The 24,894-nt window shown below is 39.2% G+C and overlaps 1 protein-coding gene across 2 annotated transcripts in view; it reads right to left on the reverse strand.

The window, feature by feature from the left end:
* Positions 1-1,895: 1,895 nt before the first annotated feature.
* The window catches only part of sema3bl (sema domain, immunoglobulin domain (Ig), short basic domain, secreted, (semaphorin) 3bl), a 59,446-nt gene continuing 36,447 nt past the window's right edge, over positions 1,896-24,894 (reverse strand). The window contains exons 5-16 of one of the 2 annotated variants that reach the window (XM_035656352.1): positions 22,268-22,358; positions 19,429-19,545; positions 18,901-19,043; positions 16,884-16,998; positions 16,652-16,721; positions 16,229-16,373; positions 11,505-11,736; positions 11,257-11,348; positions 10,932-10,973; positions 10,595-10,820; positions 7,526-7,653; positions 1,896-6,169 (exon numbers count right to left, since the gene is read on the reverse strand). In XM_035656352.1, coding sequence (XP_035512245.1) covers positions 5,660-6,169; positions 7,526-7,653; positions 10,595-10,820; positions 10,932-10,973; positions 11,257-11,348; positions 11,505-11,736; positions 16,229-16,373; positions 16,652-16,721; positions 16,884-16,998; positions 18,901-19,043; positions 19,429-19,545; positions 22,268-22,358 — 1,911 coding nt within the window. In that variant the 3' untranslated portion in view covers positions 1,896-5,659. Of the gene's footprint in view, positions 6,170-7,525; positions 7,657-10,594; positions 10,821-10,931; positions 10,974-11,256; positions 11,349-11,504; positions 11,737-16,228; positions 16,374-16,651; positions 16,722-16,883; positions 16,999-18,900; positions 19,044-19,428; positions 19,546-22,267; positions 22,359-24,894 lie in introns of both variants that reach the window. The other variant, XM_035656351.1, reaches the window with a different exon arrangement.

Genomic DNA, 24,894 nt, shown 5'->3' on the forward strand with positions numbered 1-24,894 from the left:
TATACGGCCAAAGGAAATATGTGTCCCCCCCCCCCCCCCTCCCCAAGAGTGGTGAATGTGTAAAAAATTGTCATAAAATATTATTTTTAGACGGAAAGAAAATCTGAGCAGCATGCCCTCAGACACCTGTTTAAACTGAGGCCTGCTGCTGCCTAATGAAGTGTGACTAAGGCAAGCACACACACACAGCACAAATTATTAAAATTAAAGCCACAGCTCATTCTGTATTAGCAGAATTCACCGAGGCGGCTGAGATAAATGAACAGATGCAGATGTCTGAACCAGAAGGCAACCTTATTTAGTCCAGTTCACTTTAATTTATAGGGCTTCAAAAGTCACATGAAGTCTGTTTTTGTTTTTTCTAGTCCAGGAGCTGCTGTTTATATACAGAAAATAATATATTTTTGTGTATGCAACACTTCCAAAAATATGCATCCAAAAGAGCAAATATTATAGAGGAAAAAGAAGGATCGAGGAATCACCATGCAGTAATGTTAAGCAAGATGTATTATAACCTTAAAACCGGTAAAGCATGCACTGCAAGGTTACTTTGCTCCACAAGGGCAAACCAACACTGACATTCAAAAGTCTTCAACCTATGCTCAGTTTTATCCAGTTTATCCATCACAAACTGTCAGTCTAGTGTGGCTGTTACCTGTAGGTCAGTTTTTTGACTACATTTAGGCTACTTTCCCACTGCGACTTTGTGTGATTTTGTTGAATTCTGTGTCAGCGGCTTCAATAAATCTTCATTCTTTAAAGTGTGTATACTCGTTTGAAATAAGTCTAAATGCAGTGCTGAAAAGTAGACTTTGATCTATGACTTGTATGACCCATACATTTTTATTTTAGAATATAAGAACTTTCAGTATGTGTTTTTTCCCCTTCAATGTATACTTGGCTAATTTGAAGAAAAATAGTTTATTGAGGCCTGACCCATACTAAACTGTGAACAAACACAGGGCCCACTTTAATTACTTTTATACAGTGGAGACTGACATCAGAATTTGCATTCTGGGGTTTTATCCAGGGCAATGTGTCTGCTTGTCTTTATGACATCTCCACATCTGTGTGTGCAAAGCATGTGTGTACAACCTGCATTTGTGTGTGTTTTTATGGTTGCAGTAATTGTCAAGGTGTGACATCATGGCAGGTTTGGTTTTTATGTGATGGTGAGTTTGCTGAAGCGACAAGCAGCCATTGTTACTGCAAATTTCCACAGATGTAACAGGCCAATTACCTTCCAATCACATGCATGGCTAGACCCAGTAACTGGGTAACGTAATGTGTCAACACTGGGTTTGTAAATCCGCAATCACAGGCTTGCACATGTCCGCCTGCTAATATGAACACTTAAGTGCACATACACACACACACACACACACACACATATACAGAAAGTACAAGATAGACATTTGTGTTATATGGGGACCTTCACTGCATTTATTTTCTAACTCTATCCCAAACTTACTGTAACTTTAGGATTACCCAAAGGGTAACCATAACCTTAACTTAACCCTTATGATATTTTATTTTTTAGCCTTTCAGCCAAGAACATTTTGGTCCTCATATGTATAGAAAGACACAAACACACACAAATAAAAATAATAAATGAAAGCAGACATGGGAATTCCACCCTGACATTAAAAGCCAAACAGCCTTGTTGCAGGTGTGCAGTCTGCATGTTGTTGATTCAGCATTAAATAGAGCATGTCTTGGTTTAAGTACAGTAAAAGCTATGGTTTATAAAAATGGCTCATTTCAGGGCACTGCTGCTTGTCTGCGTTTATGTCACTGGCGCCATTAATCTTGTCCCACCAAAACATTAAATAGACTCCCATTCTGCCCAAAACAAGTAAAATTCTTTAAAACACTCAGTCAGAGGTCACCTCCTATATGTTAGAAAGTCAACTTTTAATGGTGTTAAATAGCATACAAGTACATAGCATGCATGGTAGAAAGACACTTAAATAAAACTTAAATACACATTTAAATTAGGTTCTGTCAGAGACCCTACAACCAACACAATTTTACAGTACAATAAAGGGACAGTTCACCAAGTTGTTGTTCATTTTTAATCCAAGGATCCTTACACTATATTATACATTGAGAGTGTTGTTGCCTGTATATTCAGGAGACTGTTTTATGCAGGGAAATCGTGCTTGTTAAACCCTTCAAATTTAAACGGCTATGGTGTGCTCGTTGGACTGCTGACTTCCCAAAATGCTGCAGTGAAATCCTTCCCCAGTTTTACAAAAGTTAGCACAATACATTGATCACACTGATGAATGTTTGAGTCGTTGTTCTTATAAACACTGTAAAATACTATAGTTGAACGTTAAGGCAGGATAAGTGCTGTAAATTGAACATTTGTCTAAGATAAAAGTTAAACAGTTGACAAACTGCACTTAACTATCTATAGCTTAAGAGTAAAAGTAAATGTAATATGCAACACCACAACACACTTTGAACAACTGTACAACAACTGAAATGCATCTGAAGACTTTACAATGTGTGCTTTGAACATGCAGTAACTACTTTAAATCAGTGATGCACATTTGTCTGTAACAAAAAAATCCATATTAGCACACAAATGCACAAATTAATGTCATCCTAAGGTGACGTTTGTGTCATTTAAAGTCCCAAAAACATTGTCCAGCAAAAAAAGTGTCAACATTTCGTTTGGCTGTTCCATCTTATGACAGTTGCTATAAAAAGGAAAGTTGCATTTTTAGACAATTTTACAAACTCATAAGTTTACAATCAGTCACAAAAGTTATACCTTAAACACAAATTTAAATTTCTGATGATAGTAATTCACTTTTTTATCATCACCATAGACCAAAGCAGACCAGACCAAGTAAGTTTTTTAACCCTATTTTACCCTGCTAACTGTCTCTCTCTCTGTTTCATGCATACCGTCCTCCTGTCATTTTCTCTCAGTTAAGATAGACATCAGAAGCAATATTATTAGAGAAAACACCATAAGTGGAGTCTAATAGCCACTCTCACAATGCTGAAACTAAGAAAATAAACTTTGCTAGAGTAAAACGCGTGTTTAAGTGTGCTGTACAAACTGAACTTTTTAAAATACTCTTACTGATGGAATTCCCGAAAAATTTATTTTTGGGTTTTTATAAATTGCAAATACAGCCTTCACAAGATGCCTGTAGTACTTTTTATATTTTAATCTTCCTCACCTTTCTTCTCCCTTCACTCCTCCTCTCTTTTAATTTTTCCTCTGAGAAGCCATTCACACGCCATGAAGGTTACAAAATGTCACCAAGTTCACTGGAGTTAATGTTACTTCCTGTCTAATTTTAAACAATGAGTGGGCTCCCAGAATTGATATACCATCTTCCATATGTCCACGTATTAGTGGGATTTCTCTGGCGGCCATATCGGAGGTCCTCAGTTCTTTGGCAACAACAGGCTATTAGCAACAGGTGATTGTGTTTCTAAATGTGTGTAGCTATATTCAAATCAATCCAGTAACCATGGTTACCCTTTGTATGGTTTATAATTGGAAACTGATTAATTCACCACTTTATCACTAGAATTTCATCAGTCACAGTAAAAATAGTAATCTCAGCTTGGACTTGTACACAGACAGGGACAAAGATTAAAGATACACAATTAAAAAAATATGAATCTGGCAGCTAACTATAGAGACATATAGGCACATGTTTTCCATTGTTTATTGGGTGTACTATATTTCGCAATCATTTACACAGATCTCCACTGGACATCCATGTTGGGGCCAGAGGAGATTTCTAGATAAGTAATGCAAGTCAAAAGCCCCCATTAATGTATTCTAATGTTACATAAGTGATACAGCTGAAAGCAACTCTTAAAACTCTTTTCAGTCAAAAAATCTGTTTACACAATTCTATTCACATTATCTTTCTTCTTCAGTTTGTGGTTATTTCTAATATTTTATATTATTACTGAACCTCCCATCCACACATAGCCCTTCACTGAAACCGAAACTCTCTTTCTTCCCTGACCTCTACACTTTTCTTTTTCCACATCTGAAGCCAGATTTGACTCTAGGCTACAATGCTTACATCTACTCAAAACCCCATGTTCTCTTCTCTACCTGCTGCCTAGAAGGAAACTCTGAAAAGTTATATTATAAGAGCAAAACTAACGACAATAACAATGTGGATTATCATGTGTTCAAACCATGAACCGTCTTAAAACCAGTGTTTACAAAGCAGAAAGCACAAGAGGACTCGGCCATTACAGCTGACCCCTTCTATTGTTCCCTCTATTTTCACTGGAGAGCTACAGCACACAGAGAAACCTTGGGAAAATGAGTTTAGTGGAAGTGTGAGGCGAGGATACCACTGAGGGGTCAGGATATATGTTTTCTCCTTTATGGGCTGGTTTTTGACTGACTTGAAAAAACTGGCTGGATTGATCTAAATGTCACAGACTTAGTTTTCCAAGGAAATAAGTATCGGAGCCATGACTGTGGCCATTAGGTATATTCCAGGAGGTGTTACGGTATGTACCCAAAAGCATGAAAAGAAGCCCCCGTGAAATATCCTTTTTTAAGGGTCGCTGAGGGGGGAGTTTTTATCTGTAGCTGGTGTTTAATGGAACGTTCAACCCACAGCAGTAAAAACAAAGCAATGTGCCTTTAATCTGTTGAACCATCAACAGTCGTCTCATGGTAGCTTCCAGTTTGAACGAGTTGAGCTTGTGCGTTCAGTGTGAAGGGTGAGTGGGATTTCAGTTTATGTATGAGTGTGTTTGTATCCATGTACACTGGCGAGATAAGAGACTAAGCCTGTGTGCATTAGCTGCATATGCCTCTAATAAATATACTGCAAAGTCAGTTATGTCACACATTAATATTTGATTTTAAAAAAGCAAGGCAAGACACATGGACCATTAAATACCAACTGATGAATCCAGTGATTTCATTGTGAAATGTGTCCAACTTGGTAGTGAGAAAAACAAATGGAGAGAAAGCGTATGTGTCCATGTGTGTCAGATTGGCATTTCTTTGTAATCCAAAGATGCAAAGTAAATAAAAGTAAATCTGTTTTGAAGCCCCAGTCTGCCAGGAGCCAACTGTTCATCAAAGAGTCCACAAGACTGCCAGGAAAGTCAGTCCAAAAGCATGCATACGTTTTATAAATCTGAGGTTTGTGAAGTTTTAAAGGTTTTTTATAACTTGATGAAATGAAAGCAGTGTCTATCATTTCAATAACTGTAGAAGTATACAAGTGTGATCGCAAGTGTGACAGGGGGGAGGAATCCTTGGTAAGCGTCCTCTGAGTGTATTTGAACGACGGTCTCTCATCTCTTCTTTATTAAGCTCATTACATCAGCAACAACCTGTTCAGTTCAGTAGCGGTCTCTTTTGTCTGTCTTTCCAGACAACCAAAAAAAAAGACTTCTGTCTTTTTTGGGCCATATCCAGAACCAACCCCTAGCACCTGACCTATACATGCACTAATTTCATAAAATCTTTTCTGTTAGGTTCAGCTCTGATCTACTTTATTTTTAAAAAAGTTTAAACTGTTAGGAGTTGATGCTGGTCTTCGCCCTTTTTGCTGCCCAATTCATCCTACCCTATATGGTAATCTTTGTCCCTTTTTTCTTCTTTCATTTTCGCCTTCTTTCTCCCCCGCTCGCCTCTTCCCTGTTACTCCTCCCATGCACTGAGATCCCTCGGTGTCCGATTCCTTTCCCCGGAGCTCTTGCTACGAGCCTTCCTGGCACTCTCTTGCGCCTGGCGGTATTTCTCCAGCATGCTCTTGTGTTTCCTCCTCAACTTGTCGTTGCACCACATCCTCTCGCAGTACTCCTCCACGTGCGGCAGGTTTGATGGTCCAATCAGCTGCATGATATCTTTAAACCATGTACGTGACTGACCCATTTGGCTTGATGCGCCGCCCCTGCTGTATGCGCTGCAAGGCATCCAGGCCCTGTAGCCTCCTGACCGGTCCTTAAATGAATCAGAGAGGCCAGCGTTGTCACGTGCCATGAGCTCGTCCACAGTCTCCCCCTGGAGGACTTCGAGGGTGAGGCGGACCAAGGTCTGTGTGAAGTCGTGCTCTCGGGAGCGGCAGATGTACACGCCTTCGTCCTGGCGGAAGAGGCGACGAAACAGGAGGCCTTGCTCTGTAGACATTACACGATCGTCCAGCTGCACCTGAGTGATGCAAAGGGAAAACATTTCTATTTTTAACTTTTGTACATGACATATTGTTAATTATGCAGAGAAAATAAGAATTAGGGAAAGAACCACTGACATTCACTTGAATTTTAGTGGCTTGGTTTCAGATTAGACTGTGACTGTATAGTCATATCACTGCAATGATATACAAAAGAACAAATGAATCACACTTATAGTTTACAACTTTATACAGCAAAGTTAAATTGGTTAAGCTTTCTTTGCAAAGCTTAAAGCAAAGTGTGTTATTTTTATTTTTCAAGATTAATTGAAATTTGATGCTTTTGATGTCGCAAATGGCTTTTGTGGTACATAAATGTTTCAAAACACGGCGAGTGCCATGACAATAGGATTTTTAAAGCCACTACTGTTACATAAAATATTTATGAGATCATCTTTATCTTCCAATTTATTCTGATGGCAGAAGACTTTGTTTATAGAAAAATCTTTGTAAAAATGGTGCCGCCACTGTGTTGAGCCTATTCACCCAACTACAAAAAAGAAATCAAAATTTGGGGAAAATAATCCACTTTGTAGCATGAGAAAATAAAGAGGGAGAACGGGGCTCTTTGAACTGTTTTCTCAGCTTGAATTGCAACAGCAAGAATGTACCATGAAATCCAGTCACTGTTAGTTTTTACTTTATCTAGCTTTTTCTTTCCTCTCATTCTCCTTTTCTTACCTTACCTACCTCCACCCCATGTCTCTCTGCTATACCTCTTTTCTCAATCTACCTTCTGTACACCCCCCCTTTAGATTCCATCCCTCTGCTTGTCTAACTATCCCTCTCTGCCAACACAAACATGGCAGTCTTGTCAGCTGGAGTGGCAGCCAAATGTTTATTTGCAAGGAAATGGAGAGGGGTGGTAATGCCTTAATACTTGCATGGCTGACCGAGGCACTAGGTTAAGCTTGGAGAAACATAGCCTCAAACAAATGAATGATTACTGTGGGTGTGGGCAAATAGAGCAACATAATTTTTCTAAGTAGCGCTTTAAAAGGACTTTGCAAGTCTGCGTTTAAGTCACAGTAGACATTGAGTGACACTTAAGCTTTCAGTGGCATATGGTCAAGGTTTGCAAAGAATGCGCTGTTTATCCAAGAGAACGAGCAGTTGTACATTTTCCTTTGAAATATAACTGCTTAATTTCAACCATATGTCAAATGGTTGTCAAAAGTGTCAACCAAGTGCCAAATTCACACACAAATCTCACTTTTAAAGGTAGTTACTCTGGCCACTGTTGGCTTCCCCACCGTCCACCCATAATATATTAGAACAGTGTGGCATTTTATTATCTTGACTTTCATCTGATGGCTATGTACTTATCATCTTACCTCTTCCTTGTGGTCATCACGTTGGATGAGCCAGGTAACAGTAGCTTGTGGAGAGCGAGGAACACACTCCAGGAAGGTGCTGTTGTTCTCTGTCGCATACACCACCCTGTCTTCTAACACATCAAGCTCTTCTGGTTGAAAGAGAGACAATGTGAAAGATTGTGAAAGAATGAAAATAAAAATTAAAAGTCTAAACAGCACTGCAAAATTAACAGACTTAACTCCTGGTATGGGTTAGATTCTCTTTACAGACACCTATTCTATGCGTAAAATGTATGTAAGCATCCACCAAGTAAAGTCCTCTTGAGTGGCACATTTGACTATGTACATGTAAGGCACCTTTACAGGAACAATCTTTGAGTAGTGAATTCTAAAAAAAAAAAGGGATATAAACTTATATTTCTTTTTTTTAGGCATAATGCATTGTTTTTTCAGTTATATATCTCTGGAGAATGCACATTTCATAGTTTTAGTCAACGCACTTTTCATTAGTTGGATTTCTACAGGAAAAAAAAAACTGTGTCAAACGGAAGATGTGACTTGTCACTGAGACCGACTGTACCCAGACTGAAAGCTCAAAGTACCACTAGCACAGGAGCTTTGGGCTGCCGGGGAGTGGGGCAATGGAGCTGGCTCAGCAACATCTCAGTGGCCACAGCCTAAACTGAACTGAACAAACTGACCAGAGCCACTGACTTATTTGTTGCTCTGTTTTATAGTCAGCATAATGTGAGTCAGTCAGTCCTCTCTTGAGTAAGAAAAAAAGAAAAAGTGAGCTCCCCAGAAAGCCAAGGTATGGCTTGCACACCGCCAATGAGTCCGCGAATATTTGTTTTTGTGAATTTGGAAGTTATTTATTTATTATAGTGTTTTGAACAACAAGACCTGTGTTTTTTATACTGCGTTGAAATAAGTTAACCAAATATTCAGTCTCCTTGCTGGTTGTTCTGACACATTCAGAATCATTACCGCTATTTTCCCGTTTAGCAGGGGGCTGTTAAAATATAGATATTTAAATAATGAAATTAATAGCATAAATGTTTGACGACCAGTCAACTATTGGCTAGGAAAATCTGTAGTCAGAGACAGCCCTACATTAGACAAACATTCATTCTCTAACATGGATGTGCAGAAGAGTCTCTGTAAAAGTGCCAGTCAAAGGTTAAGGTCTGCACATTCTCAGTTCAACACATCCCCAAATGAATCAGATCAAATATTTGACATAAGATTTTTATTTATTTATAACCCTCAGGTCAATATGAAGCTGGAGCAGCTCTTTACCCCTGTTTGCAGTCTTTATGTTAAGCTAAGTTAACCTGCTGCTGGATTAACCTTTATATTTAGCATGCATGAGAGCAGTATTGATCTTCTCATCCAACTCTCAAGAAGAAAATAAAAGGGGAAATGTTGAACTATTTCTTAGAGACATCAATCCCAAATACTTACTAAGGAACAGTTGCAATCTGAACTGAAAACCTCAGAAAACAGATGATGTGTGTCTGATTATATTAGTGATATGGAGACACAGCTACTAAAGCAGGCAGTATCTTTGCCAGTAGCTTGTTGTGTAACGTTCACTTGAGTTCATGTGAGTACACATTTAGAATGAATCTCTAACAAATAGCAAACAATAGGATGATATTTCAGTCTTAGCAAGAGAAACACATGCCTCAACGACTCGACACTTTGGCACAAAGAAACTTTGTAGAACGTGGGTTCATCCAAAGGCCCCGAGGGCAGCATACTTCATCACCTCAGCACCATACCTACACTCAGATGAGCAAACAGCCAACACACACGCTTCGTCCCTGCCGCTCCATAGCCTCATTTTTCTCCTCTTTGTCTGTCTTCACACTTTTTCTCAATCTCACCTCCACATCCCCTTCTTCCATTTTCTCCCACTTATTTGTCTTTCTACTTTTTATTTGCTCTTGCTTTTTATATGATTGCTGATGACAGACACTTTGAGCTTATCTGTCAGGTCTTTCCCTCTCTTTCTCTGTCCCCACACCCACATACACCATCTTTCTGTCTTCCCTTACTCTCACCAACGTTATAAAGGATCAATGATGGCAAAAACATAATTTCTCATCTTCCATTAACACAGTCTCTCCAAATTTAACAAGATGTAAGATCTGGTGTGAAATAAGTACAATGTTGTGTTCTTCATACATTGAATGTGTAATGTGTAAACAGACACGTTGTTGAGGAGTTAACATACATTTTCTGTCTAATAAACTGTAGAACATTTGTCTCACACAGCTTGGATAAACTGACAGACTTTGCACAAATCAGACTTCTCCCAAACACTCTCAGGCTTCCATCCTGAGAAAGAGGCACTAAGACGTCCACTGACCCTTACAGACACAAACACACATATACAGTCTTCATTCAAACACATGTCCAACAGCATCTTCCCCTGGACCTCAGGTGTTTACAAACTCATGTAGAGTATACACAAGAATGGAGCCTCACTGGTCTTCTTCCTATCCACAGCTAAATAGTTTAGAGTGTGTAAGGAGAGCACCACCCTTGTCTAGACCATACAAGAAGCAATGCTTATCTACTTCTTTTCCTGGGAAAAATGTGGTAAAACTTTTGGGTGGAGCAGATGGAGAATCCTAACCTTAATCTTCCCAGCAACGACCCTTTAAGGAAACAGTTTGCCCACTTGTATCTTTAAATTTGTCACTGATATAAAGGCAGAATTCAACATTTTGGGAAGAAGCTTATTCATTTTCTTGCCAAGAGTTAGATGAGAAGATTGTTATCAGTCTGATGTCTTAATAGCTTTGCAAACTGGAAGAAGGGGGAACAGCTAGTCTGCTATCATGCTGTCAGCACCTCTGAAGCTCACTAATAAATAAGTTAAGTTATAGCTTGATTGTTTAATTCATACAGAAAAACAAACTGCAAAAAAAAAAAGGTTGCAGTTTTACAAGTTGGGGGACTATTCCCAGGCCAGGTGCTGTAACTTCCCAGAGTCTCGTTGCCACTGCGATGAATCGGGGAAGTCACTTCACCTGGCCAAGAAATAATCCTGCATAATTACAAAGCACTCACACTTACCACTCAGATTCTGATCGACACACTGCAGTGCAGGGTTTCCATGCCTGATGTCCTGTCTGCGAAAGCGGCGCTTGCTGTTGGGTACATACCGTGCGCACAAGGATCCGTCCCAGGCGCAGTACGGGTCTCTGGCCAGGCAGCACTCAGCACAGGCCTTCCCATAAGTTTCACAGCGATGTAACTTCACCTGTGCCACACCTGCTGGAGAGCCCACATACAGGGCTTGCTGTTTGAAATGATGAGAGAAGAAAAAAAGGGAGTAAGGCATAATGAAGATAAAAGTTTAAGTTAATATAAGTGACCTTTAAAGCTAGCAATTACAGTTATATCAGCTTACCCTTTTCACAGATATGTCCATTGATGTAATTGGAGTCGGCACCTGCAATAATGAAAATAATTGACCTCACAATGTGTGACAAGGCTTGCAATAAGAAAACCCAAAATGTGAAAGGGGGGTAAATTAAAAAGAATTATTCCTTAAAAATGACGAGAATAAATCTGATTAAGTTTTGAAAGAACTTTTATGGGGGTTCACAGAGACACAGTGAACAAAATGTGATGAAAAAAATGGTGAATGGAGGCTTCTCCTATTTGGCCTTAAAAAACAATGACTGAGGAAGAAGCAGAGAGAAACGTAGAGACACCTGGTGAGTAAAGCTTACTTTAAACACTTGTAGCTCCTCCAGTGTGATCTCCTCTGTCTCCAGACTGTTTCCACTGTGCAGGGCAATGACCTTTAATACTGTACCAATATCTGAAAGACAAGTGTAGACATACTGTAAGTGACAAGTTTTATCCTTAAAATACCAAATGCATTTCATTGTTAGACCAAATCTAACTTGAACATATCAAGTGACAATACATGACAATACAAGTTTCTGGTTTTAAAAAGGAATGGAATCACACTTACCTGTGCCAATGAACATGACATCATATTGCCCGTCCTCTGCCTCGACCCGGTCCACCACAATTTGTTTCAGCTTGTAAGGAATGTTGGCTTTTACAAGCACAGGCTGGCGCAGGGCAGGATACACCGGCCGCCACATCAATGGGTGGTTACGGGCAAATTGCAGCACCGAATCAGGGAAGTCCTTTGTGCTTCCAAACTCTCTGCCTGGCTGGTTGGTGATTTTACTGGGGCACTTGAAAGACGGATGGGGGAAATGAGATAGATGTGGAGAAAGGAAAAGGAAAAGGGAGGTGGGTTATCAAAGGCAGAACTGTTTTGGTAAAATTCTTGGCTGGCGAACTGATGAAGAAAAAAAAAGATGGAGATATGGATACACAAACAGAAGCAAGACAGAAGGGTTTAAAGAGTTTAAAGCAAAACTCTGGCTATTTTCCACCTTGATTCTACATTCCCACCATTTTCAACCCTGGGAGGTGTGCTTTCTTTAAAAGAATTGTGGCCTAATTATGGTCTTAAAGTCTTCTCAAAGAACTCTCATTAGTAGTTTTATTGTGCCTGAAAACTTTGGATTAAAGTTCACAACCACTGTTGTAAAGTTATGTGTTTGAAAACAGCTCTATAGAAGCAGTTTGTTGTTAGTTAAAAATCCTCCTTTTTGTGTCACTGTAGTAATGAGAAAATTCATGTGTTGGTACTTGGCTGAGATACTGCATAACTCAAATAATTAAGAGGGTTGAACACTGTCCAAGTGAAGGCATTTACGCCAACCATATGACCTTTGGGTTTGCTAATGATTCAGATCAACAATTCATTACAAAGGAGCCAAAGTCTTTGTCACGCACAGCTCCTTTTTTCTAAGTCTTCACTGCAACTGTTTTGTTTAATACAACTATGGCTAGAAAATGCCAGCTGTTCTATTTTATTGTTGTCTCTGCTGGTGGCCAAAACCGTGAGCTTGTTTGTCTGTTCTTCCATTGAAAGATTTACTTCGTTCAGAACTCACACACTCACACTTTATCCATGATTCTCTTAAACTCTGGGATCCCCTCCATGTCACAATTAAAGGATGATGTAACCTGCAGTTTTGTGAAATTAAAATCAGTGCAATGCAGTGGCAATGCTCTCCTCCAGCAATGGAGAGAGAGGGGTGGACTTTACAGAGCTCCTGTCGGAGTTCAAAAGACTGCAGTCTAATCTTAATTGGCCAAAAAAAGAACAATAAAAAGGTTGCTTTGGGGGATGATTTCAAGAGTAACACTCAGATTAGCTACTCAGTGGTGAATGATATTTTTACTCAAGTATACAAAAGACAAGTAAAGAGAGAATAGAGAAAGGATATTACTTTGAAATAACCTGCATCGGCTGACATACTGATCATTTCATGAAGGGGGAGGCTGGGATGCAGAGAGAAGCTCCATCAGTAAAGAAAAGTAAAACTCCAGCAGCAACTGACCAAAATGAAAACATCTGTCAAAGTCATAAGGCTGACATCTTCGCCAAATATCATAAATTAAGGCTCAGAAAAGAGTAGAATTTAATTGAGATTGAGTCCCTTACACAGATGAGATTCTTGAGAGAGCCGTTAGTCATTTGAACAATTGGTATTTGTGTAAATCTCATTGCCTGGTATTGCTATTCCAGACTGTACTTCCATATGGTAGAAATATTGTTACTTCTGCTTATCACAACAGTAACCCTGTAATGGTCTGGATTCAATTTCAGAGAGGGGATCTGAACTCTGCAGGGACGCTGGATTCAAAATGCACAAACTATTGATGTATAAATGGTACATTCCTCTGGGTATGGTTCAATAAATGGTATCAATTATAATTTATTCCAGAAGGTGTGGAATGTTTAAGCAAATCCAAGTACAATTCTCCAACTCTCATACTTCAAAAGCTTTCCAAAAAATGTAAATATGATTTTTAGTGCATGAATTGTGTGTTATTCAAAATGGGTAAACTCTATGCTAAAATCAACGCAATTGTTATTTTTACACACAGACACAAAACAACATAATGCACTTTCCTTTCGTAACTTCAACTTTCACATAGTTACACACTACTTGTGCAGCTCCCAGGGAACATCCTTGATATGTCAGTCTGTTTTAAACTGCTCACTAAACTATTCCTCATCTGTACACATAAAACCTAAACTGGAACAGCCCCAAAATCTGTTGTCAACTCATCCAAACTTTGGTACAACAGGTCGACTGTGTTCAATATCCAGCTGACAGCCAGGAGAGGATTAATGAGAGAAAGAAGAGGTGAGCATATTTGGCAGACATCTATTCATGTCCATTTTTACTATGTATGTATGTGTATGTACCATATGTGAGTGTGGTTGCATGTATGCGTGTTAAGCACAGTATGCATCGTATGAGCCCTGAAATGTATCCATTCTAACCAACAGACATAGCAGAGGAGACCAACATTTGCAACGTTTTTTTCATCTGCAATAGCACATAATAGAGTTAAATCATAAAATAGCACTGGAGCTGCTATTTTAATTGAACATTTAAACATTTAAAGTGCATTGCAATGTAAATGTAATAACCTTTTGAAAGACAATAAAACTTAAAGGACCAGATTGTAGGATTTAGTGGCATCTAGCGATGTAGTTGCAGATTGGAACTCCTTGGCTTCACCTTTGGAAATATGACACATTTGAATCAAATCGGTCAGTTCAGGCAGGAGGCATACAAATGCAGACAATGCTCCAATTGTCAAGGAGACAGAACAATATAGTGGTTGATTTTCATGTCAAAAATCTATCCAAGAGAAACACCCAGGTAAATTAAGGACAAAACATGTGTAGTAGCAATCCAAGAAGTTTGATATTTAACTATCAAACATAAGACTTTTAGGATGAAAATGGATGCCAGTAGGGATGACAGACAAATACATCAAAAAGAAAATGAAATGTAATGCCAAGGTCCAGGTAGGATTACCAGTAAAGCTCTAGTAAATCTGCAATAAAGAGACTATTCCATAATTTCCTCTATTACAGAATTAGTTCTGACACAAATTTAAACAATGTGCAGTAATATTTCAATCCAAGATAAATATCTAGGGAGGAAAATCCTACAAATCTCTCTCAAAGGGATTATTTTGGAAGATGAAACTGAAGTTTTATTTTCCATTGCTGGTTCAGTTTTGACAGGTGAGTAAGGAGACATGATGGATATTACATGGTAAAAAAGATTAAATCCGTTACAATGAAAAATCCAGGTACATAAAATGAGCTAATGTTCAGTCTAGTGCAAGTGAGATAGACAAATCTAGGTCATCATCATTGATTTGAAACTGTTTTACAAGATAATATTTTAACTTAGCTAAACATCAGGTAGGATAGCATCTTTGTCAAGTGAGTTTTTCTGAATATTTCAAGGAGAAAGAAGCAAAAATCAACCCCTTCTATCTTCTCACTCCTCTTCTTCCCATCTGTTCCTCAGCCTACCCTGAATCATCAGCTTTTTCCCCTGTTTCTTCTTCCTCCATTTACTCCTTCCCTCTCTCTCTTACACTCTCACTTTCAGTTTTTGGCCGAAACATTCCTGTTAATCAGAGAGTCAGTGGAGTAAAACCACAGAGGTGTCTGCTCTGTTCTCACATTATTCATATTCCTTCTGCCTCCATACGCTCTCCTTCACTCTGGTAATGAGGTGAAATTACACACGCGACATGATCGTGTACATGTGTGTTGCCTACACACGCGTGTTTGTGTGTATAATAAGCCTGAGTTACAGTGATGTGGTTCAGAGAACATGACAGAGCTCCACCGAGAGTCGGGATATAAACCAGAAGAAGGGTCTGTACTGTATACAGTCACCACAGCTGCACTACCACATACAGTAGTTTACTTTACTGATATGGAAACTTTATATGCCTCATTTTGAATGTTTTTATCACCTTTCTATTTGCAATTCTTTTCCCCTCTCTGTTTCAGCACTCACAGTAGGCCTGGAAAACCGCTTCTAAATAATTTGTACACAACTTTATGACATGTTTAAGGGAAAATACAATGTCCTCCACATTATGTCTGTAGAAAAATGAATACAAGTCATCAGACTGAAGTTCAACGTATCACCTGTTGTCAACAGTTGCAAAGTCAGCTGGTGAAGTCAGTAACAAACAGCTGGTCAATGAGTATTGGACAGAGGAAAGAGAGGATCACCTCATCAGTCTATTTCGCACAAGCCTTTAATGTACCCATGCACCCATGGACAGATCCAAATTTACAAACCTGCCATTTTATTGAGAGTTTCATCGTTCCGTCAATAAAATGCAACTGTAGGAAGTAATTCACTATCACTAGTCATCTAGTTGAATTGGTGTTAACTGGCCAGGTTGCAGAATGTTGAAGAACAGGGCGTTTCAACTCGTCTTGTTGAGAATCTTTCGTCTGAACTGGGCTTTACAAACTGAATAATAATATTATTATATATTATTATTATAGAAAGGGCCCTTTTCCGTTTTTTTGTGCATTTTTTGCAAGTTTCATGGCCACCATAGTTTCTCCTGTGCACTTCACAGCCCATCTCATTCACAAGTTGTCAAATACAGACATGAGCAGTGTTCAGTTCTGTAACTATGAGACTATCCTACATACTGGTCCTTTGATGTTGCCAAGCAGAAATGTATTAATGTAAGTACAGTATGCTAAATGTATGATTAAGGTTGGCCACTTAAGAATAAATGTAGGGTTAGAGATGATATACTCACCACGCCTGGTCTTGGATAAGGGACCCTCCCTTCGTAGGCTCCCCACTGGTAGTCAGGGCCCTCCTTATGAGCAAAGGGTCCATTGAAGGCTTCTCTGATGTCAGCCATACGGTAAACACACACAGCAAAACCCTGGAACACATTACTGTGGAGGAGAGAGGGGAGATATATAGTTGAACGTTTTATTATTTATTATTTAGATTTAATATTTGACAAGAAATGCAAGTGGATCAGTAACATTTGCAGTATGTAATGCATGTAATGCTCTACTGCAGTATTTTGACCACCATGGGACTATATCAAATTGCAAATAATCAATTACTTAAGCTTTAGCATCTCTATCAGTCAGGATGGCACAGTTTGACCTAGTGTTTAACGTGAGTAGTAGTGAGTGTGTAGTTAACCTGTAAACACATTATTCACCTGATGGTGCTGAAGATTGCATAGACATCTGGGTTCCTTTCATCCTTGGTCCTCAGCAGGAAAACATCCTCTGTTTTACAAAAAAAGACAATGCCACTTAATATGCATGTTACATAGAGAATAATGTGTGAATTTAAGCTCCTATGCATTTCGTAAAACTGTACCTGAAATGCTACTGGATGTTTGCAGATGCAAAAGCATCATTTTAGTTTATTTTAAAAAAGGTCCTCACCTAGTTGGTTGAAGTGTGTGTCGATGCCGTGCGGTCCTGGTACAGAGCACATTAGTCTGGCTTTGATGAAAGTACTCCATTTATTCACCAGTACTCTCTGGCCTCCAACATCATTCTGGCAGAAAGGACAGAAATACAGTACACACAATCTATAAAACACAGCTGCATATTCATTTCAAAATACAGTTCTATTCTTTTGGCTCTGTACTCTAGCACAAGGGATTTGGATTGGATTTGAAGTTAAAGGAGCTTTAAGGTTGTTTGAAGTGGGTAAAACAGAGTATACTTGTTTCCCAATTTTAGGACATTTACAGCAGGCAATGAAGGAGTCTTTCTAAAAAGTCTGTCACATAACTTCCATCCAACTACTGTTAAAGACCAAACTTAAGACAAAAAGCCCCTAAAACAAGGTGGGAGTGAAGCTGGCACCTACATTTGAAGGACAATCCTACACAATGTATCTGATGTTAATAATAAATCAATTTATATTAAACCTGAAAGTCAACACTACCTCACATGAAGCTACTGCTACTGTACTTTACAACTGCACAGACTCATGCCGTTAGGATGAAACTAAAATATACCTCTTTTGAATCTTTTGTGAGCACAATTGTTGTTTTGCAGAGAATAAATGTGTAAGCACTCACAATAGATGCTGAGGGAGCGTGTGCATGTGTCTGTATCCTTCACTGTCTCTGAAGGCAGAACTGAAGAAATCAACATTTATGTGTGCATGCACATATGAATGACAGCATGCATGGATATTTGTGTGTGTGTGTGAGTGTGTGTGTGTGTGTGTGTGATGAGGATCAGCAGTGATAATTGGCTTCTTGGCAGGAAGCACCACAGGGAAAGTGATGACAACTTTTGAGATTTGCCTGAGGGATAAAAAGATGGCTGGAGAGGAAATACTATACCAATACATGTGTATAAGGAGAGAAAAGGAGACAAATGGAGAGAGAGAGAGAGAGAGAGGGGAGTCGGATGGATGAATATGAGGATGACAAAGAAAGTAATAATTTGAAGGTTCAGGTGGGATTTTGCCTGAAAAGTTTGTGCAAACTTTTCTGGCACAGTTGAACAGTCTCTACAGAAACCCTGCAGCTGTGTGTGTGTGTTCTTCTATATAGACCTTTATTTGCATGTCGCACATACAGCCCACATATGGTTTTATAAGTCAAATCAATGCGTGAAAGAATGTGGGAGAGCGTGCCGAGCAGACAAGGATCACAGTTTGGCAATTTGACAAACTTTGTGAAAAGGATTCATATGATTTTGAATATCATGGGGCCTTCACAGTCCTTTGGGGAAATGTAAATATTTGATTACCCCAAAAGACATTTGTCTTTTCCACAAACATTGTTTTTAACTGTCACAGTAGAAGGATAAACCCATAAAACCATTGCCTCCTGTCCTGGGAAGTTATTCCTGCAGACATTTGTATGTGACCATGTCGAAAAAGACCCTTAAATCAAATTACTGTCTCTTTTAGCTCAGTTTTTCTCTGTATTTGTCTTCTCATATAACCTTTTCCAGTGGGAGTGTGAATCTATACATCAGACTGAAAGGCCTGGCGTTGACTCCCAATTTGAGGCCCATAACGGATCCTCCAGAAAACAAGAAATCCCAAAAGGACTCCCAGATCACAACTCCACAACCTTGTTCTCGAGTGAAACACCCCTGCAGATGTCTCATTCCTGAAACTGCATATTTATGTGGCCATAAGGAAGTGCATTGTGTTGCTCACCTGCCCATCTGGCTTCACTCAATTGACACCTGCCAAAAGAAAATCTTTTTGTGTGTATCTGTATCTAACTTGTGTCTGGTGTCTTTGGATTATCTTGAGTAAGTGGGACGTTGTTTCTGCACATATTTTCACATGCAATAGATGTTTGAAAATGTTGGCCAGTAAAATATGCTGTACTTAACCCACTGCTATGAGAAGTTGCTGAGTTGCCTGCTGCATCTTTAACAGAAATATCATCATGTACTGTACATAAACAGTATAGCATCCTACCGCGCACACTCGTCCGACACGTGTGTGTATGGCCCCCTCCCTGTCCCCTGCCTCTGTGGCCTTCTCGGTGAAGAAGAAATACACTTTATCGTTGTCTCTGTCGTCGTTGTCTGGGATCAGGTGGGCAGCAATGAACTTAGGGTCTGCAGAGGAAGAAGAGGATGGAGAGACGTGGATGTAAACACATAATATCATCAAATTGATAAATACCTAAGACTATCAGTCTGGAAGGTTTTCCAACGTGACATGGTGACACAAAATAAAATGCAATGTTTTTCGTGATCTTACCACTGTTTTTTATTATGAATATCTTACATATGGCACTTTTAAAATTGCAGTCTCCATCTTATATTAAAGTCTACTCTGCACAGAGGTTTGAACACAGCTTTTTTTTAACCTGGGATTAGATACCCTAATATAATAATGATAATACACTGCAAGATCTCCTGATATGGAAAACAATTTTTAATTTGAATTTTCTTATTTCTGTATCAAATGTAAGGGGTTGATAAAACAGTGAAACATTACCATGGAGCAGCTTCTGGTCAGTCTCTGTCCTCATGATGGAGCGACCTCCCATACTCCTGAAGATCACAGAGTCTCTACCTAGGAAGTCTGCCGTCAGTCCTGTATACAACTCCCCACCTATAGAAAGCAAGGACAGAGGTGGTGGGAGAGATAAAGAATATGTTTAAAAGAAAGCGGTAGTAGAGGAAACCAACATATGAGAAAGAGAGTGGATGGTAACCTTGCAAAGCAGCTGGACTCACAAGATGATGAAATCACGCTAGAGTCCATTCATGCTTCAAGCTATGGGCTTGTGTCCTAACTACAGTTGTTCAGAATAATCAGTGTCTTATGAGGAATTGTTGGCAGCTACGTCATAAGCCACGCATGTGGTTTAATGTTAGGTGTGTGTGACGTATGTGAGAAGTGACTGTTTGCTTGGAAACAACACTGCCAGCTGTTAAAGAGGTAAGCATAGATGCTGGTAGCATCAATTATATCATGACTGGAGAGTATTTCTTCATTGAGAGAAGAGCAAAGACTGGCACTGAAGGCTTTTCTCGATGAAAAATATATTTTTGGTCTTCTCCTGACTTGGTTACATGGTTTATTGATATGATTGGTTGGAGTTTGCTTGTGATAGATGATAGTGATGGACAGATCATCTAATCATCCAGTTCATCCAATCACCTGCCGAATATTTTTTGAAAATATCTTCCCTTTTCCAAACAGTTTCCAACTGACTTCCCAGATAGTTCTGTGTAACAAACCATTGGCACAGTCAGGTTAAGTGGATGGTGGGTAAGGAAAGGATTGGAGAATAAGGTTATAAGAATGTAAAGGAACAGCAGCAATAAAGGAAAAGCGATTGGGAAAAATAAAATATCTGGTAGAGTCGAACAATAAGGAAGTCATGGGTGACAGAGAAACATTGGGGGGTTCAGGCAAATGAGGCAGAGGAGGGGAAGTAAAGAGGAGATTAAACAAATCCAATAAAGAAAAGACTGGGAGAGTAATCTAAAACCCAAACTCAAGCACACTTGGTACAGTACATCCTCCACTGAGACTGAGACCATAGGCATAGACTCACTTTACATTTTAACAACTCAGAATATTGATTTTCCTGCAAATAGAAATACAATATTTCCTGTGGCATGTCTCGTACATGAACCTTGGAAAACCCTTTAGTAGCCAGGACTATCTATCATTAGTCTAGAACTTGGAAACAGCCAAGGACAGAAATCTCTACAACCACTTTTAAATGAAGAATTATGAGAGTGATAGTTTTTCAAAATAATCCTATTTGTTTTTTACATTTTTCCCAGCAAAGTGAACAATGTAGTAACTGAATCAGGCCAGAGAGTTTCAATGATCTCACGGGTGTAAATTAATTCTTCCTTATCTTATCAAAATCTTCCGATTTGGCTGTAATAATGGTATTATTAGAAACACACACATTCTTCTTAACCATACAAACAGATTCAGAGTAAATTCAAAATCATGTTCAAATAAGCAAACATAAACAGACACACATAGATGTAGAAATTGGTGATGACAGAGCCTGTTGAGCTTTGTGTATTTTGGGAGAAGATCCTGATATTGAAGAGCGGAAAACATTATTGGTTTGATGATTCAGACTTTCATCATGTTTTACTGTTTCATTCTTGGAATCTCTTTTTCTCTTCCTTTATTTTTTCATCATGTGCTTTAATATGCTGGTCCAGTGTTGGTATACAGCAATGGCCAATAAGAACCATTCAGAATTTAACACACTATTGATCCCTGATGGGGAAAATCCATAGAGAGGTCAGTGGTCACGGTCATATAGTAGTCAGTCAGACTCAGGGACAGTCCTGTGGCAGGAACTTAAACTCCAGCCGTCTGGTCATCTTACACAATCCTTCTGCCCTTGAGGGGGCTAATAAATCTGCTGAGTCAACGTTTTGAACCTTCTCTACGTTGAAAGTGACATTTAAATTGGTGCAGGTGCATTAACTTTGAACAAATGACCATTCTATTCCAGCATGTATGTTAAAAATCCATTTTTATCAAGCAGTCATTCTACAATGAGATTCTGTAGGGCTAATGGTATTCCTCAACAGCTTTGTGTATATTGTTCTGTATTAATGTGTCCACTGTAGCCTACAGTATATCTCTGCTGAGGTTCAAACTACTGAATATTTGGCTCTAATTTAACATTTTCCTGCCAGATACGATACACTGTGGGATAAATACTGATGCTGAAAGCACCCAGCTGCAGAGAGAGGAAGGTGGGATCAAGTTATGCATACACACACACACACACACACACACACACACACACCTCAGCAGCTCCCAGGATTGTCTGTCACTAGTATAAATCAGAGTTATTTCATTTTAAGCTAAATACCTAATGACATTCAGAGAGAAACGCCCAACACTATTTCACCTAGTCAGCAAAGCTCCAGTGTGTGTGTGTGTGTGTGTGTGTGTGTGTGTGTGTGTGTGTGTGTGAGTGTGTATGTATGACAGAGCCAAAGAAGGTTTCCCTGGTTGCTGTTCTTGAGGTTATTATCATTTCAAAACATGGCAAAGAGGTGAAAGGTAGACTACCTGTGTTTGGCAGTTTAAATAGATTAATGTGGCTGATAACGAATACCAAAAAGGACAATGTTAATTTGACAGCCTGGTCACACTGGGTCAACTTGCGCAAAGGGAAAGAACACCCACTTCTTTGCATCTTATGTCCTCAGTTTTCTTTTATAGTTGACAGTGAAGAGGCAGACAGAAATCAAGAGTGAAACAGGTTCCCTAGCCATATTAGCTCCATAACTTTACAAATTGTTTAGAAATATAGACAAAACACAAGCACAAGACATACCACTGAAGGTGCTAGCAAAGGGGACGCTGGGGTCATGTGGAACCTTCCCTCGTCCATTCTCCACATTCGTAGGATCCATCGTGAACACATGCTGTGGTGAAAAAAAGACACATGGATGGGTTACAAGCCATCAATTCTTCAAATATCAGTTTTTTTATGTGAAACAGAAATGAATAACTGTACTGTTTTAATCAACCCTTGCATGTGGGAAGTCGTTTCACTTTCTACTTGAGGAATAGGGTCAGTCCACTGGAGAACCTGAGATTATTAATCTCATTCAGGTATGGCCACACAGTTCACCAACACAGACCTTTATTAAAGTTTTCATTTCACTAACTGGGAAGGCTATTCTTCTGATTTCTATTCCATTGTCCACACAAAGAAGTGGCACTGGAGCTATTTTCAGTTTCAGCCTGTGTTTCAGATTTATTTGTCCTTCCACTGAACTCTGCATCTGTCTGAGAACTAAAGACACTGTCTGAGAAACGAGGAAATGCAGGATCAGTGCAGTTGCCAGAGTTCGTACAAGTTTCCCACCCGGTTCCCAGTGCATATCAACCCTAAGAGCTGAACTGTGTATTGAGGGGCCAGCAGGGTAACAAAGGAAAACAAAGTGCACAACACTGTTATTAAATAAAAAATACACTTAAAAACCAAACTTTATCAACAGAAAAATATTTTTGACGGTTCATATGAGAACAGGTTTAATGACAGCATCATAAAACTCACTCGACACATAGTGTGCAGTAACTGACCAAGTAAACATATAAAGTCATAATCCATGACATTTACATGTGAAAATGTTTCCACTCTGTCTGTCTGGTTGGGAGAACCAATACCCTTTTCTTCAAACCCGTTTAATTTGTTGTGTGAAGCGCCTGGCAGCAGGTGTGTTTTTCTCTGGGAAAAATATTCTGCTGCACAGGAAGTAGTGTGATTTAGTATGTTTCCAGCAACAGCAACAATAGACAGTTTGGAAAATTAACTTTTCAGCTTTTCACGTTTGTCAGCAAAACAGAAAATTCAAGTAATAAAAAAGTGCCAGAAGGAAAGTCACCAAAAGAAATTAAGAACCCCCCCCAAAAATCGTGTACTTTTAGCCTGAAAATGCCTCCAAAAAGGAAAAAAAATCTTTTATGGATCGCCCTCTTACATCAAACTGCATCAAATCCTTTTTTTGACTCCAGCAGTATAGAAGTAAGGAAGCAATTAAATTAACAGACTGGTTCTTTCTTCGTCATTCACCGGTTAGTCAAGTTCACCTGACAAACACTGGCCACATCCTTGGATTGTGTGATTTGTCAGGTCATGACAGGGTCACTGTGGACAAAAGGCCTTTTGTTTTTAGACTCTCTACTCCCACTTCAATGACATGAGTGTACCAGGCTGTCTCTGCCAGAGCAGCCTGGGTGAGATCAATGCGACTTTCCAGGATAAAAAGGGAATGTAAGGCGACAGGACCAACAGTCAGACCTCGTGTTTGATTCAAGCCCATGTTACTGATTTTAATGTCCTTACAGTGAACTCAGTGTGCATGAGTCTCTGTTCCTCTAATAGACAATGGAGTATTGTTACTGGGAGGGTGAGTCTTTGACTGAACGGAGATCACAGGGGAGATGATGACATTGAAGTCAGCGGGATAAAAATACTGTAACAAACACAGTGGACAATATGCACAACCACACGCATTAAGTTTTGTACGTGCACCAGCACATACTCACTCGTGCAATAATACGTGCTGAGTAACATGGACACAGCAAATTGCTACTGTCAGAAACACACAAAGATTATATATACACTGGCATGTCCAACAGGTCTCAGGAAATAAGGAGAGACAGTTAATTTCTTATTTGATCCACATGTAGCCTTTTGAATGTTCATAAAGAGGTTTGAATTAGTTTTACAGGTGTCAAAGTGAACATGCGCAGCCCACCAGCACGCACATGCTCACACTTGTCTTGCTCTACATTCTTCCAGTCCTGTATATTAATGAGGATTTCCTTCATAATTTTCACAGGAGTCTATGCACGATATGACTATTGGTTGATTTTAAAGTTCTACCACATCTACTTTTTTTGTTCCAAAATTGCAAACCCACCGAAGAAAAGTGTTACTAACAGCAGAAAATGGTGGTTTCATACTTCCTTATATCATAGATATACTGAACATTGAACATTTCTATTAGGATTGATTTATATCATATTGTAAATGTGTTGGTTTTTTATTATGTCATTGAACATAGCCTTTACCCTCATTTCTTCCATTTATCTCATCCCTTTCATTTTCTATCTTGAATTTCTGCTCTTGTTTCCATCTGTTTTCTGCTCTCCATTTCTTTCTCTGCCAAGCACTTTTAGCTCACTCATTAGTCATCCTTATTCTTTCAGCACCTCTTCGTCCTCTTGTTACTGACATAAACGTCATTGCATCTCTGCCCCATCTGTGTGTGTGTGTGTGATCTGGATGTTTTTACACACTGTGAGTGTCTGTATGTGTCTGTGCACTTCTGTGCCCAATTTTTCACTGCATACTCGTGTACTTTAAATGTGCAAGAGACAGTGGTTGTGTGTGTGTGTGTGTGTGTGTGTGTGTGTGTGTGTGCGTGTCTGTGTGTGTGCACGTGCGTG

The sequence above is a fragment of the Morone saxatilis genome, unplaced genomic scaffold (assembly GCF_004916995.1).
Source record: "Morone saxatilis isolate NCDOM2014 unplaced genomic scaffold, NCSU_SB_2.0 Contig15, whole genome shotgun sequence".
NCBI classification, from domain to species: Eukaryota; Metazoa; Chordata; class Actinopteri; family Moronidae; genus Morone; species Morone saxatilis.